Below are 14,302 nucleotides of genomic sequence, written 5' to 3' on the forward strand. Positions count from 1 at the left end.
TGGCTCAGTTAAGAAGTTTGCCAGAATGCAAAACCCACAGCCTGTTCACTCCTTAAACCACCACACCTCCCTTGACCGTGTACTTTAAGAAGGCTGTATGTACTATAAAAGCTTGGTTTATATATAATATTTTAACTTGGCCTGGGACCTGTGTTTGAAGCTGGGAAATACCATATTTACAGAACCAACAATTCTACACTTTTTAATGGAAATTCTTTTCAAACATGAATGATACTTCTTCTCTCTCCCCACCAGTTCACCACATTTTTAAAAAGTATGTCAACTTGTAATAAGAAAATTCTATCGGGGAACCTGGGTGGTTCAGTAGATGGAGCATCTGACTCTTGAACTCAACTCAGATCATGACCTCACAGTTTGTGAGATTGAGCCCCAAGTCGGGTTCTGCGCTCTCTCCATCTCTCTCTCTCTCTCTCTCTCTCTCTCTCTCTACCCCTCACCTGCATGTGTGTGCTGTCTCTCAAAATAAATACATAAACATTTAAAAAATTCTACTAGTTATACATAATTGAGTATAGTTACATATAGGACACACCCATATCCCAACTCTATACTTTCTAGATAAGCTCATTAAAGAGCATGATTCATAAACAGACAGAACATTGTGAACCTGCTATACAAGAGTGTCACATCTGAACAGAACTCGCTGCATTAGTTAAAACAGCGTGAGTGCGACATATCTAATTAGCCAGCACTATCTGCTCTCTCTTTCCTAGAATGTCTCCCTAAAGAACGAGAGTAGAGAATGATATTCATTGATTGGATTAAATGTGGCTCATCTCTCAGGAGCTCAAAGTATTGGCACATCATCTGCTTTTCTTAACCACATCCCCATGACATCAGAAAAGGGAAGGAATGGATTTGTCTGTCTTTAAGATAAGGAAACCAAAGCCGAGGGTTTAAATGACTTGCTCAAGGTCACCCAGTAAAATCAGTGAATCAGAAAGCTCAGATTTCAAGTCTTCTGCTTTATCTGATACTTAATCTTAAACAAGATTAACACTTTGTGTGTGTGTGATAAAAATTATGGAGTGCTCACTTCAGCAGCACTAAAATTGAAATGATACAGAAGATTGGCCCAGCCCCTGAGCAAGGATGACACAAAAATTCATAATGTGTTCCATATATATATATTTTCAATTATATCTAAGGGGCACCTGGGTGGCTCAGTTGATGAGCATATGACTCTTGATTTTGGCTCAGGTCATTTTGGCTGAGACCCCTGATCTCAGGGTCGTGGGATCCAGTCCCGCATCAGGGCTCCAAGTTGAGTACAGAGCCTGCTTAAGATTCTCTCTCTCTCTCTCTCTCTCTCTCTCCCTCCCTCCCTCCCTCCCCCTCTGCCACTCTCCCCTGCTCACACTCTTTCTCTATCTCTAAAACAGATAAATAACTTTTTAAAAAATTATATTGAACTTTTCAGTTAAAATAAGTTAAAAATAATTTTAATTTGAATAGCTTTTGAAAAATTTCATATCCCCCTTTGAAATAATCAGTCATGCTGAGTATTGAAAAAAGTACAGAGAAAACATCGCATTGATTTCACTCTTTTTTTTTAACCTTAGAATTTTAGGGTTTGGGCAAGGAGAAACCATTTGTTTTAATCAAATGGTATGATTTGAGTAAATGAAATTTCTTGAGCTCACATCATTATGTTCTGATGCTGAAATAAAAATATTTCACTCTAATTTTATGATAATTATTGAAGTGGGTGGGAGTAAGTCTTTGTTAGTATTGTTAATTTATATGGTAAATTAAGTTGACTCATTAACACTAATTTAAAAGCATGACAAGGGGCGCCTGGGTGGCGCAGTCGGTTAAGCGTCCGACTTCAGCCAGGTCACGATCTCGCGGTCCGTGAGTTCGAGCCCCGCGTCAGGCTCTGGGCTGATGGCTCAGAGCCTGGAGCCTGTTTCCGATTCTGTGTCTCCCTCTCTCTCTGCCCCTCCCCCGTTCATGCTCTGTCTCTCTCTGTCCCAAAAATAAATAAACGTTGAAAAAAAAAATTTTTTTAAAAATAAAAAATAAAAAAAATAAAAGCATGACAATATTACAGATCTGTCACAAGTGACCTGTTGAAGACATCTGGGTTTTTAGGACTCTCAGAATCAACAAAAAGGCTTCCAAGCCCCAAAGATCCCAAACCGAGACTTTGCCAGGGTAATGATCATTCCCTGAATATAACTGGATACCCACAATAGAAAGACAATTTGACTACTCCTAAAGGGATAAAGTACCGAGAAAAACGGAGGCACAGAATGTGCTAACAAGCACCACAGGAAGCTTTCCATCAGTCTGAATACGCCGCGAGGAACATACATAAAATGTATACAGCCTTTAAAGTGTCCGGGCACTACCACAGTTTCTGGTTGCTTTGATTAGAAGAGCAATAAATACTTATTTAGATTCTCGGCTGTTCTCCTCTCTCCATCTTGGTTTCTGAAGTGTCAGAGATCCTTCTTACTCACATGACCAGCAGAAATAAGCACATGATAGTGAAAGAGATCAGCATATAGAACTACTCTTCTCCTGGAGATCTGCAAAACCAATTTCTGGACAGGAGCACCTACACGCATGCATGGAATGGGCTTTGTCTCTGAAGGAACCCGAATCCTCTTGGATGCAGGAACTAGCACTCTACATACCGACAAAAGGCCAACACAGAGGAAATGACAGAGAAGGGATGGCAAGAAGAGCCATTTTAAAAAAAAATTTTTTCAGCTTATTTATTTATTTTGAGAGAGCAAGTGGGGGAGGGGCAGAGAGAGAGAAAGAGAGAGAATCCCAAACAGGCTCCACGTTGTCAGTACAGGGCCCAACTTGGGGCTCGATCTCATGAACCATGAGATCATGACCTGAGCCAAAATCAAGAGTTGGGCTCTTAACTGACCGAGCCACCCAGGCGCTCTAAGAAGGGCCATTTTAAAACTACATAAATAGCCAACATTAGGGTGCTGTTGACATTAACTAGCTATGAGAGCTCTCGCTATGTGGGGAGACTGGCTGAGGCTCCTTGTCAGTGGAAAACCAACAGCAATGCTGCTTACAAGAGGGGTTTGGTCCTCCTCTCTACCTCTCTGTTCAATAGCACCTTCTCAATCTGACCATTCTGGTTAAAATTGAAACTTGCCCCTCAGCCCCCAGCATTTGCTATCTCCCGTCCTTGCTCTCTGTCTCTGTAGCAATGGTCACTTTCTGATATAGTATGTAATGTGTTTATCTTGCATATTGTCTCCTCCCCACCTCTCTAGGATGTAAGATTCACGAAAGCAAGGACTGCAGCAGCTAGAACTGTGCCTCGTACATGATAGACACTCATTATTTCTTTGAATGAACTGAGCAAATAAAGTATAACATGGGAATGGACTCAGTCCCAGTAGCAGAAAAAAGCGGCACTGGCTGACTTAGTACACAAAAACAGCATGGTTGTCATCAGTCATGTGAATGTTTTCATTTGACATCAGACATTACCTGCCTTCCCATGTGATCGTCTAATCTTTAGCAACACAAGCCGTCAGCCAGAGGGTAAATATTCAGTGACATACTTAAACACACTCACAAAGGCGGAACAGGAATTGAGAACCACTGAGGACACATGTGCGCGGAAATACAAAGTGTAAGAAAGTTGACACAAAAATTCCTCATTAGTGGGGTGTGCCCACTAAACAGCTTTTGTAACAACAATGCAATACGCATGTAACAAAATCCTTGCGCATAGAAAAACCCCCCCATCCTAGCATTTCTTCTCTCACGTCACCTCTGGTATTTTTCCTGGCTCACGTCCTCAAATCCCCTAGAACTTGGTGGAAATGACAACCAAATGGAAAAGAAGAACTTGAGAGGAGAAGAAACAAAAGGAAAATGCCTGGGTCCACAATTCTAGGGTTGGGACCACAATTCCCACCCCAGAGTATACCATTTAGATCAGATAATGATCCAAACTTTTTATTGCTGACACCAGAGGGGGAAGAGCAGGAAGGGAGGGTAGAAGACAAAAGACAAATTGAAAGCACTCTGCTTGAGAAGGGGAGAGAGTTGGGGGAAAACTTGTTGGCTAGGCTAGGAAACACGGTTGGGAAACAGGTCAAGATTCCTTTGGAAAATAAAATTTTAACATGTGATTTGTGGGTAAGAGTCAGCATATTTGATTATATACCATCCTAAAGGCACTAGATTCCACTTCTGTTTAATTTTATGGCATTCCTGGGTTACTGCTTCTCTTTGTTGCCACTTAGCTGGATTAATTTATTAGTATGGTTACATTTTTACTGCCAATGACAACGACGCAGACAGGCTAAAATCAGCTTCCCAGGGTGCCTGCGTGGCTCAGTCGGTTAAGTGGTTGACATCAGCTCAGGTGATCTCACGGTTTGGGAGTTCGAGCCCCACATCCGGCTCTCTGCTTCAGCCTGGTAGAGCCTGCTTCAGATCCTCTGTCTCCCTCTCTCTCCCTGCCCCTCCCTCTCCCTCTCTCAAAAATAAATAACATTTTAAAAACAGAAAGCAGTAAATTCTGAATTATTAAAAAATAAAAATAAAAAATAAAATCAGCTTCCCAAGAAGTTAAAATTTTTTCTGGCGTGTTTACAGAAAGAAAATCTCGAACTATTAGGATTATCTATAACTCACAATGTTCTATCTTTTACCTGCCAGGACAGATGGTACCTAGAGCTCAAGGCACAGGTTAAAACATGACTAAAGAAACAAAGTATTTTTAGTTTTTAAAATTTATGAGCATATTTTTATTCACCTGCAACTGAATTTGCATTGTTACAGAGGACTTAACTAGAAGAAAGAAAAGAGGACAATCTTCAGTGAAATTAAAACAGGGTGACCTATTTCCAGATAAATCAAGCCTCCCAAATGGGCCATTTTGTAAATTAGAAGGCAAGATGCAATATCTTTTCTGATAGTACATGTATAAGCGCGTGTGTTTGGGGGTGAGTAGGTGTGTATTCCAGAAGCCATTCACTTTAACTTCTCTCTGCAGGCAAGGATGTGCCCAAGCTTTCCAAAGGTTCTTATCATTTCCAGGGTCCAATGTATGACAGCTTCCCAAGGTTGCTGGGTTTTACCACACGGAAATTGATTTATGTCAAGCCCCCAATTCATCTTTAGAATATTTATGCCTATTTCCTCTACCTCTTAGTATAGATAACTATTTGTCTTTGCCTTCTTCATAGACATCCTCACCTTTTACGATGTAATTAAGTCAGTTCTTAAGATTTGCTTTGGGTTTTCTAAGGTACAGAAAGCTGGGTCTGTGTGATTGAGTGTTAAGTGGTCAGGCTGATTAACATTCATCCACAGTGCCCTGGGACAGTCAGGATGAGTGGGGTTTCCTCTCCCCACATCCATCACCTTGCCAAGACTCTTTCCTTGCTTTCCTTTGGGACTACAAGGAGGTTGCATATTCTGGGACCACAAAAAAGACAGAGGAAGGCCAAGGCCCTAAGCTCTGGAAATTGGGCAAGGTTAGCAAGAAGGGGGAGGAGAAATTTATTCTACATCAGAACTTCAAAAGACATTGGCCTGTGCAACAGCAAATCCCCTTTTGTCCCTGGTGGATAGGAAGTGTGTTATTTAATTCTGTTGCTGATTAGAATAAATGTTTACCTTAATAAGTTTTCAAGAAGAATAATGAAAAGCACTTAATGGAGGAACGGAGGTGACTGAGAACATGAAGGCAGAAGAGAGTAAAGTAAAAGAGGGTAGAAAGACTAGCACGCAGAAAGCAGTAATGAAGGTTCCTTCCAAGGTGCTGTTTGAATAATTACACTGGGCTCATTTTTTCCCTCAGTATCTGGTTTAACCTAAACCTTCAAATTCTAGGAGGAAACCTGATCTGTTCATTTCAGACAACCTGCACAACAAAAATATTCAGAGAACTCTAATAGCCAACCCCATTATAGGACAAATTCTATTCTGACACTCAAATCCTTACATAAGTAATAAAGGGCACAGATGGCATCAGACATTTTCAAAAAAACAATTACAGGTGTGTGCAAATTATAATTATGCCGTAATTAGAAGTAATTCGGTCACATTTTTTAAAGAAAAAAAACCTATGAGAGTAAATAATTTGGCAGCAAATTTTTTAAAGTGTAAAAGTATTTCTCCTCCATACATTTCAATAATACATACAAATGTTTTGTTAAAGTCTTAGTTTTATCAGAGAGATGATGAAAAAAAGCACAAGGGAGTCTTAAAAATTAAGCTTAGGTTAAATTTTTAAAAATTGCTACACATTTAGAATTTCTTCGACTTAAAGATAGATACAAGAAAGTCATAACTTTGGAGTAATTAATGTCTCCAAATATCCAAATGAAGGACGTTTTCAATTTTTAGTAAGACAAAGAATGAGTGTTTTTGCTTATTTCACAAGCAAAAAAATCCACGAAGCTTTTTTCATGTAAGTAAAAAAAAAAAAAAGTCATCTCAGGATTATAACATTAACTCTGGTGAAAAATATGTATAGATTTTATTCTCCATTTTTAAAATATATGGAATATATCCTGGATTCCTATTTCTTCAAACAGGCACATTGTATCAGGGAACATTTGTACATTCAGTCCTATTTTAACCTTTCCAATGCAAATCACTTGGGTCTTTCTAGGAGAAAACTGGAAAGAAACACTTAGAGGTTTAGGATAGGCCACGACTCAACGTCTCTGTAACAAAAAGCTGCTTTCTCATACCACAGCACACATGAAACTTCTCATTGTGTGCTTGCTCGCTAGGGAGGGGCGTGCATTATTTAACATTAACAGACGGTTAGGACCGGGGCTGCTGAAGCGTCTGCCTGAAAATAATGAAAGACACCAGAAAATAGGTTCACGCTAAGCAGAACTGAATCCTAATACTTAAGAAATCAATTGAAGAATCTGGACAAACAAATGGCTCTCCTTACATATTCTAATCTAAAAAAATAACAAAACCTCTAACAATTATTCACGAAGAATAAAACTGCAGTAATACGATCTAAGCCAAAGAAACAAACTAATAATTTTTAAAATGCTTCATTCTGAATCCAGATCTGCTCCTTAAAGCAATGATATTGAATCTATCTTAAGACAGATACCATTTTACCTTTTGGTTCAGAAATCCACTTATTAATATTTAATATTTAGCTTAAAATAAATAGCCTTCCTACTTGCTTTCCTATCCTCCCAAAATAAGGAATAATGAAAGGGTGGGGCACACTAGTAGAGAAAGCTGTCAGAATAATCGTAGCCACTGTTTCAGGAAGCAAATCTAAGGTCCAACCCAAGGATTTTTCCCCCCCTGTGTAAAGCTACCATTGAACTCCACCCAGATTTGAGTCTACTTCAAAGGCAGGCCAAAAAAAAAAAAAAAAAAAAAAAAAATGTTAAAAAAGAAAAAAAGCCCAAATCATTTTCTGCATATTTGCTGATTATCAATGGCATTTAGAATTCAGAGGGTCGAATCATGCATTATGAATGAATGGGTTTCCAATGGTAACTGGGAACTCAACCCCAGGGTTCTCCAACAGAGGACCGAGTGGGGGAAGGGTTGAATGGTTCATTCTCCTCCACCCTGGGGTATGGAGGAAGGAATCCAGCAACTTAAATACTTCATCCCCATCTTCGCACCCAACAGAGAAATGCTGGGAGGGAAATATTTTATTTAAAATAAGCTGAATACACATTAAAATTGAGGACTAGTAAAGATAAAAATCTAGTCAGATCACATTAGGAACTTGATAAGAAAGAAAATCTTGCATGCCTCTCTCCCTATTCTGGTTAATTTGGTGCCTTTGTTTAAGCAAAGAATGGGTCTCTCTCTATCTGATAGTTACAGAGCATGCAGCATCACCAAGAGAGAGAAGGGAGAAAAAAAGAAAAAGAAAAAAAGAAAAAGCCAGAGCAGAGAGAGAGCAGGAGAAACCAGCTATCCACCTGGCATAATACTCAGCAATCAGAACATTTAGGACCTACCCATTTCTGCAGACAGGCTAATCAACGAGGCAAAGAATTAAATCCTCCCAAGCCTGTCGCTGCAGCTCCGCGGCAATCCAAAAGAACAATGCACATTCTGCTAACCTCCCAAGTTTGGAAGCACCATGCAAAGAAACTGGTTAAAATTCCCTACCATGCAGTGCAGCCATCATCAGAAGCCCAGCATATCTTCTGCTCTATGTAGTGATGTGCCAGTTCATGAACAGAACAGAGAAGAAAAATGGAGGAAAAGAGAGAAGGCTCAGGAAAGTCGGCAGGAATGTTTCTGGGTCATTAACAAGTGGGAGACCCCTTTCGGTATTCAAACCAATCAATCTTTATCTTACAGGACATCTTTTTCTCACTCAGCGTCTGTTGAAAAGACTGCAGCAAACCAAGCAAGGGATTATGGGATAGGGATGCAGCAGCGAGCTGCAATGAGATTCGCGGGTGGCTTGCTTTCCCCTCTGAGTCAGCAGTCAGCTGTTTCCACGCTCTCGTGCAGGGCCGCGGAGGTCCCTCGCCGGAATGTGGCCGCGCGGCTAGCCCGGGGAGAGCCCCCGGCGCACGTCTCCCGGCGCCACGCAGCCCGGACAGGCACCGAGTTACAAATCGGAAAGGGGGTGTGCTGATAAGCAAAAGGGGGATGCGGTGAGAATAGATCCTAGAAGGAAAACTAGGTATACGATGCCTCAGTTCAAATTTAGAGGGGTGTTTTTGGTGGGTGTGAGAGCATACAGTCACTTCCTTTCGTTAGGGAAAACATACTGTTTCCTTAGATTTTAAGTAGCTTGAAACACAAAGGTAGACTTATAAATATGCAAAACAGCCGAGTTCAACAAGCATCAACGAACTTTTCCCCTCTTGGTATCTACCCAGAAAAGGGTCTATAAAACACAGTCCCTCCAAGTCAAATAATGCAAATGCCATTCCTCTGTTTTTTGTGGTCCTAATCATTCAGACAAAAATCATGTAGTATATTTATTTGCTTCAGGGGTGAACAGAGCCTGCTGTTTTTCTGATGATGGGAACGTTTCAGTTAAGGGTTGAGAAACTTGGCAAACCTTGTACACCTATATACCTTGATTTCCTATTACGCGACTAAACTTTTTTTTAGTTTTCATAACATAAAAATGATCAAGTAGCCATAGAAAAACAATTAGATCCTATGACAAATAATACTTTAGAATTAAAAAAAATTACATATCATAACGGAATTTACAATCATTCCCTTTTCTACAGCAGGGGAGGCAGGGAACCATACTGCATTATATTCTTTGCTTAGTTACTAGTTTAAAAGTGGACATGAGGGGTGCCTGGGTGGCTCAGTTGGTTAAGCGTCTGACTTCAGCTCAAGTCATGATTGTGGTTCATGAGTTAGAGCCCCGCGTGGGGCTCTGTACAGACAGCTCAAAGCCTGGAGCCTGCTTTGGATTCTGTGTCTCCCTCTCTCTGCCCTTTCCTTGCTCACGCTCTATAGCTCTCTCTCTTTCTCTCTCTCTCTCTCTAAGAAATAAACATTAAAAAAATTTTAAATTGGACATGAAACCTGTTATTTAAATAAAGTTGTTAATTCACACATTTGATTACATTAATATTCATCACATCCTTTCCATGCAGTCAGGCATTGCATTGAGCCCTGTCATGGGGCACTCAGCTCTACAGAGCAGTGATGATTACCATCAAAGGTGTGGGTGAGTGAGTGTCAGTATCCAGTGAAATAGACCCCAGACATGCCAATTTTGCCATGCTATTTCAGGTGGTACACAATTCTCAAAAGCCCAGGTTAACACCCTACTTTAGAAGCTTTTTTTTTTTTTAATGGCTTTATTGAGATATTCACATACCATATAATTCATCCATTTAAACTGTACAAGTCAATGGCTTTTAGTATATTCACAGATGTGGGCAACCAACAGCACAGCCAGTTTTAGAACATTTTCATCATCTCCAAAAGAAACCCTGTGCCCTTTAGCTATCACCCTCTACCTTCCCACCCCCCACAGTCTTAAGCAACCATTAATATACTCTCTGTCTCTATAGATTTCCCTCTATAGATTCTGGTCATGAATGGAATCATATAATATGTGGCCTTAGGTATCTGGCCTTTTTCACTCAGCATAATGTTTTCAGTGTTTATCCATACTATAGCATGTGACACTATTCTGTTCCTTCTTATGGTAGAAAAACATTTCATCATATGGATATAGCATGTTTTATTTATCCATCTGTCAGCTGATGGTCACTTGGGTTGTTTCCACTTTTTGGCTGTTATGAATAATGCTGCTATAAACATTCCCGTACAGGTGTTTGGGTGGACCTATGTTCTGGTTTAGAAGTTTAATTTAATTAGAACCAACCCCTAAAACTACAGGCAGGCTACCCCCACTCCATTTTACCATGTCCTCTTCCTAAGACAGTCCCTCACAAAGGAGCCCGACTTGGTGCTGCTGCTGGCCTGTCTGAAGCCAAATGCATTGAATGCTGACTTCTCTTGCAGCACATCCTCCTGGCCTCTCTCCTTTTCCTCCACTCAACCCAAACTCTGGGGCATACAACTGGAGGGAGTCTCTCTTCTCAGAAGATAGTGGGAAAGTGGGAGAGATCCTTAGTCTTCTGGCTGGGGTTGCAGTCACTGAAGGTTCACTTACTCATTCGATCATTCATTCCAATAAATACTTACGAAATGTCTAGTGTGCGCCAGGCACTGAGTAGGCATGAGGATACAGAGAAAAATGTAACTGTTTCTCAGCCCTCAGGAAGGTTGAAATCTAGTGTGGAAGACTGATTAATAAGCAAGCAATTGCAACACGGAGTGATAGGTGCTTTGACAGCAGAGGGAGTGGAGGGCTCTGGGAGCCCACAGGAGGGACAGGCTGGGGCAGGGAGGCATGGGTTACATTACAGGCATAGAGCACAGCACAGGCAAAGGCTTGGAGGCAAGAGATGGCTCACAGGAATTGAGAGTGGTAGTTTAGTGTGGCTAGAGCCTCGGGTGAAGGTAGAATAAATGAGGGTCATTTATGTTTTTGATGTTTTACTTGGAATTGGGAATATCTCTTTCTTGGAAACAGCATTCCTTAGGACAGGTGGGTTTCTGAATAGCTTCATCACCATGATTTAAGTACTGTATGGGTGAATGGGTTCGGAGGACCCAGTCTGCAGCCTAACAGACTATAATGTTGTTTATTATAGGAAAACACAGCCTCATTTTTAGTGCATGTCTTGGCAAATGAATACAACCCTTTACAAGCTGGGCCTTGCGTTACCACGGGATGGGTTAGCAGGCCACAGCAGCTCCTCCTTGGCACTGCCTGGCAAGCAACAGGTAGATAGATGGTGGTGGTAGTGGCTGTTGGTATATAGTGGCTCAGCTCCTTTCCGAGTTATATTGAGGCGTCACACAACTACACCATAAGGCTTCGAGAGCAGAGAAGCACCTCAACTCTTTGGGATGGAGACGGCTGCACACCTCACTGACTTCTTAGAGGCATCTTGCCCCTCCTCACTGTTTTCCTCCAGTTGAATAGACATTAGTGAGTTAACTGTCATCAGCCAACTTGGGATGTACACTAAGGAAGTATACAGACAGTGCCTATAAAAAGGAAAGATACGTGCTAACTAAACTTGGGTTTGGCAAGATTCTGGGAGACAGAGATCCAAAATGTACTGGCCATGTATTACGTGCCAAGCTCAATCCAAAGCCCTTCATATATGGTCTACCTATCTCTGATCAAGGAAATTTTCCTAGAAAGTAAACTCCTTAGGATGACATATAAGGCCATTTATGATATGGCCTCTGCCTTCCTCGTTTTTCTCCACCTATCCTCCCGAGTCATACTCTAATTCTTAAGACATGCCACCATGCATTTTTTACCAGTGGCTCTCAACTAGGAAATGGTACCCGCCTCCCCCCCTCCACCCCCGCCATGAAGTGGTGGGGTATGCATTTGGAAATGTGAAGAGGCATTTTTGGCTGTCATATTGATTGTGTGCTTGGGGAGTAGGCAGGTACTACTGACAGTTAGTGCCTGGGGGCAGGGATGCCAAACATTTTCCAATACCTGGGAAAATTTCATACGAGTACATTTATATTTATCCTCTAACATTACCAATAGCACTCGTTATAGAAACACTAATCTCTAGGCTCACATTCCATTTGTTCTTCTGGGAATGTTATTATCCTCTCCTGACTCCTTCCTCTGTTTAACTCCTTCGAATTCTTCATAACTCAGTAAAGACACTACCTATTTTAAGGATTCTCTGACTCCTCCTCCAATCCCAACCCCTCCCCACCCCCACCCCTGGTCTAGATTGGGTGTCACCCCTATGTGCTCCATAGCATTCTTTGCTGAAAACTATTGATGGCTCCGTATTTTACCTCCAACTCCCCAGCCCCTAGTGCAGTGCCTATCACACAGTAGGTGCCCAATGAGTAGATGTAGAATGACAAAAGTCCTTCCAGAAATGAATGACATAACATGATATAAAGGTAAATGTTCATCTCTGAATTGAAAAATAGTTGGAGCATTAGGGAGAGACAATTCTTCATATCTGATTGATGGTTTATAGTTTAGAAAGCACCTTCATAGTACATTTTCTCTTCGGTCTGCAGTGAAATCTAGAAACAGGGCAGGCATCATTATTAGAGTGGAAACTGAGATTCAGAAAGGTTACGTGACCAGGCCAGGGTGTTGCAGCAATTGTGTCGTAGAGGTGACCTGGACTTCGGCAGACTCAAGCTCCCTCCGAAGACTCTCAGGGAAGATCCTTCCTTGTGTCTCCCAGTTTCTAGTAGTCCCAGGTGTTCCTTGGCTTGTAGGGGCATCACTCCAGCCTCTACTGCCATTGTCACATGTCTGTCTTCTCCCTGTGCATCTCTGGGTCTTTACATGGAGTTTCCCTCTCTGTGTCTCTCTTTTTTCTTCTTAAAGGACCCCCACCCACGTAAAGTATGACCTCATCTTAACTTGACTACATCTGCAAAGTCTCTATTTCCAAGGTCATGGTCACAGGTACAGGGTTAGGGACTTCGGCCTATCTTTCTGAGAGACAGAATTCAACCCACAACACCTACCATGGGTAAAAAGTTAACATGAGGCCTGGGCTGAGGCAGGCCTGCCTGAGAATGACCTGATTTGCCCACAGCAGTGTTCCTCTGAAAACACTACAGTTAAGAAAAATGGGGAATGTTATGTGTGCTTCATCTGTGGTGTGTACCAGTAAGACTGTGGGGTGGCTACATAAGTAGGATGGCAGAAAAGATTGGTAGGGAAAAGGGGCTCTGACTGCTGTGTGTCGTAACCCCCACACACCTTGGGTCTCCTCCCTGGTACATACCTTAAGTGGGTAAGGGGGCAGAGGACGCTGCTGGGTCGCCAGTGGGATAAAGGTGCCAAATCTCCTGCTGTATATTTTGTGTCAATGTTTCCTAACCATAAATTCAGATTAAAACTATTTGTGCCTTGTGAGTCTGACTGGCAGCTGGAACCCACAACCACAGCTGTGCTGCTGGCCTACCCAGTCTGAGTTCCTTGTCATTGATCTTCCCAAGCCCCTTCACAGCCCGAAGATGTCCTTTATGGGGAAGCCTGAAGCGAAACACAAGGCCCTGCCATGCACTGATACAACAAACTTCTCAGCGCCACACTACCCCTTATTCTTTGTCTTGCTCTGACTCTAGCAAAAACTAAAAGCAAAAAGAAGCAAACAAAACACTTGCTCTGCCATTGTCCGTCCTGGATAATTCAAAGTTGCCTCTAGCTGTCCTGAGCATGCCTGGAAGATAACCTCCCAGTCTTCACTGGATTCCTAATTACATTAATGTCCACACTGATGAGCACATCAGTATCAAGTGTTGTTTTTCCCTCCAGCGGAGTTTCATGATCACACTTTTCATTTTGACAATTAAATTCAAGGCGGTGCCAAGTTCCTGCGTGCTTCGGTGGTTTACCATGTTTAATTAATCAGTGCAGTGGCTCGGACTGGCAGGTTGGGATTGAGTTAGAGTCGGGGATTCTGTACTGCAAACGTCCCTCGGTGACTGAGCCGGCTGAGGCCCGGCCGGCCGGGACCTGAGCCGCGCGGGGCAGAGCCCAGATGACCGCGCGGGGCGCCCGCCGGTGGCTGACGTGGGGGCGCCGCTACTCATGCCCCGGTAGGCGCTTTCTCCCTTCTTCCATCGCTTCCTCTCTGTCCCTTAAAATGGATTGTGTGCAAACCAGCATGTAGTGCCCAGGGAACCTGAGATATGCTTCTCTCTGTTGAACAGATGATGCCACGTCTAGGCCTCTATTTCAAGGTAACAATCGCAGACACCGGCCTAT

General features: G+C 42.2%; 1 protein-coding gene and 1 pseudogene across 13 annotated transcripts in view; one reads left to right on the plus strand and one right to left on the minus strand.

The window, feature by feature from the left end:
* Positions 1-14,302, minus strand: part of TRIM2 (tripartite motif containing 2) — a 160,936-nt gene that overhangs the window by 58,719 nt on the left and 87,915 nt on the right. For 2 of the 13 annotated variants that reach the window (XM_045465384.1, XM_045465374.1), the window contains exon 1: positions 8,131-8,384. The exons of the other annotated variants lie outside the window; for them this stretch is intronic. In XM_045465384.1, the coding sequence (XP_045321340.1) occupies positions 8,131-8,133 (3 nt within the window). In that variant the 5' untranslated portion in view covers positions 8,134-8,384. Of the gene's footprint in view, positions 1-8,130; positions 8,385-14,302 lie in introns of those variants that run through there. 13 annotated transcript variants of the gene reach the window in all.
* On the plus strand, positions 1,050-1,148 carry LOC123596592 (annotated as a pseudogene).

This window comes from Leopardus geoffroyi, chromosome B1 (assembly GCF_018350155.1).
Source record: "Leopardus geoffroyi isolate Oge1 chromosome B1, O.geoffroyi_Oge1_pat1.0, whole genome shotgun sequence".
Taxonomy (NCBI): Eukaryota; Metazoa; Chordata; class Mammalia; order Carnivora; family Felidae; genus Leopardus; species Leopardus geoffroyi.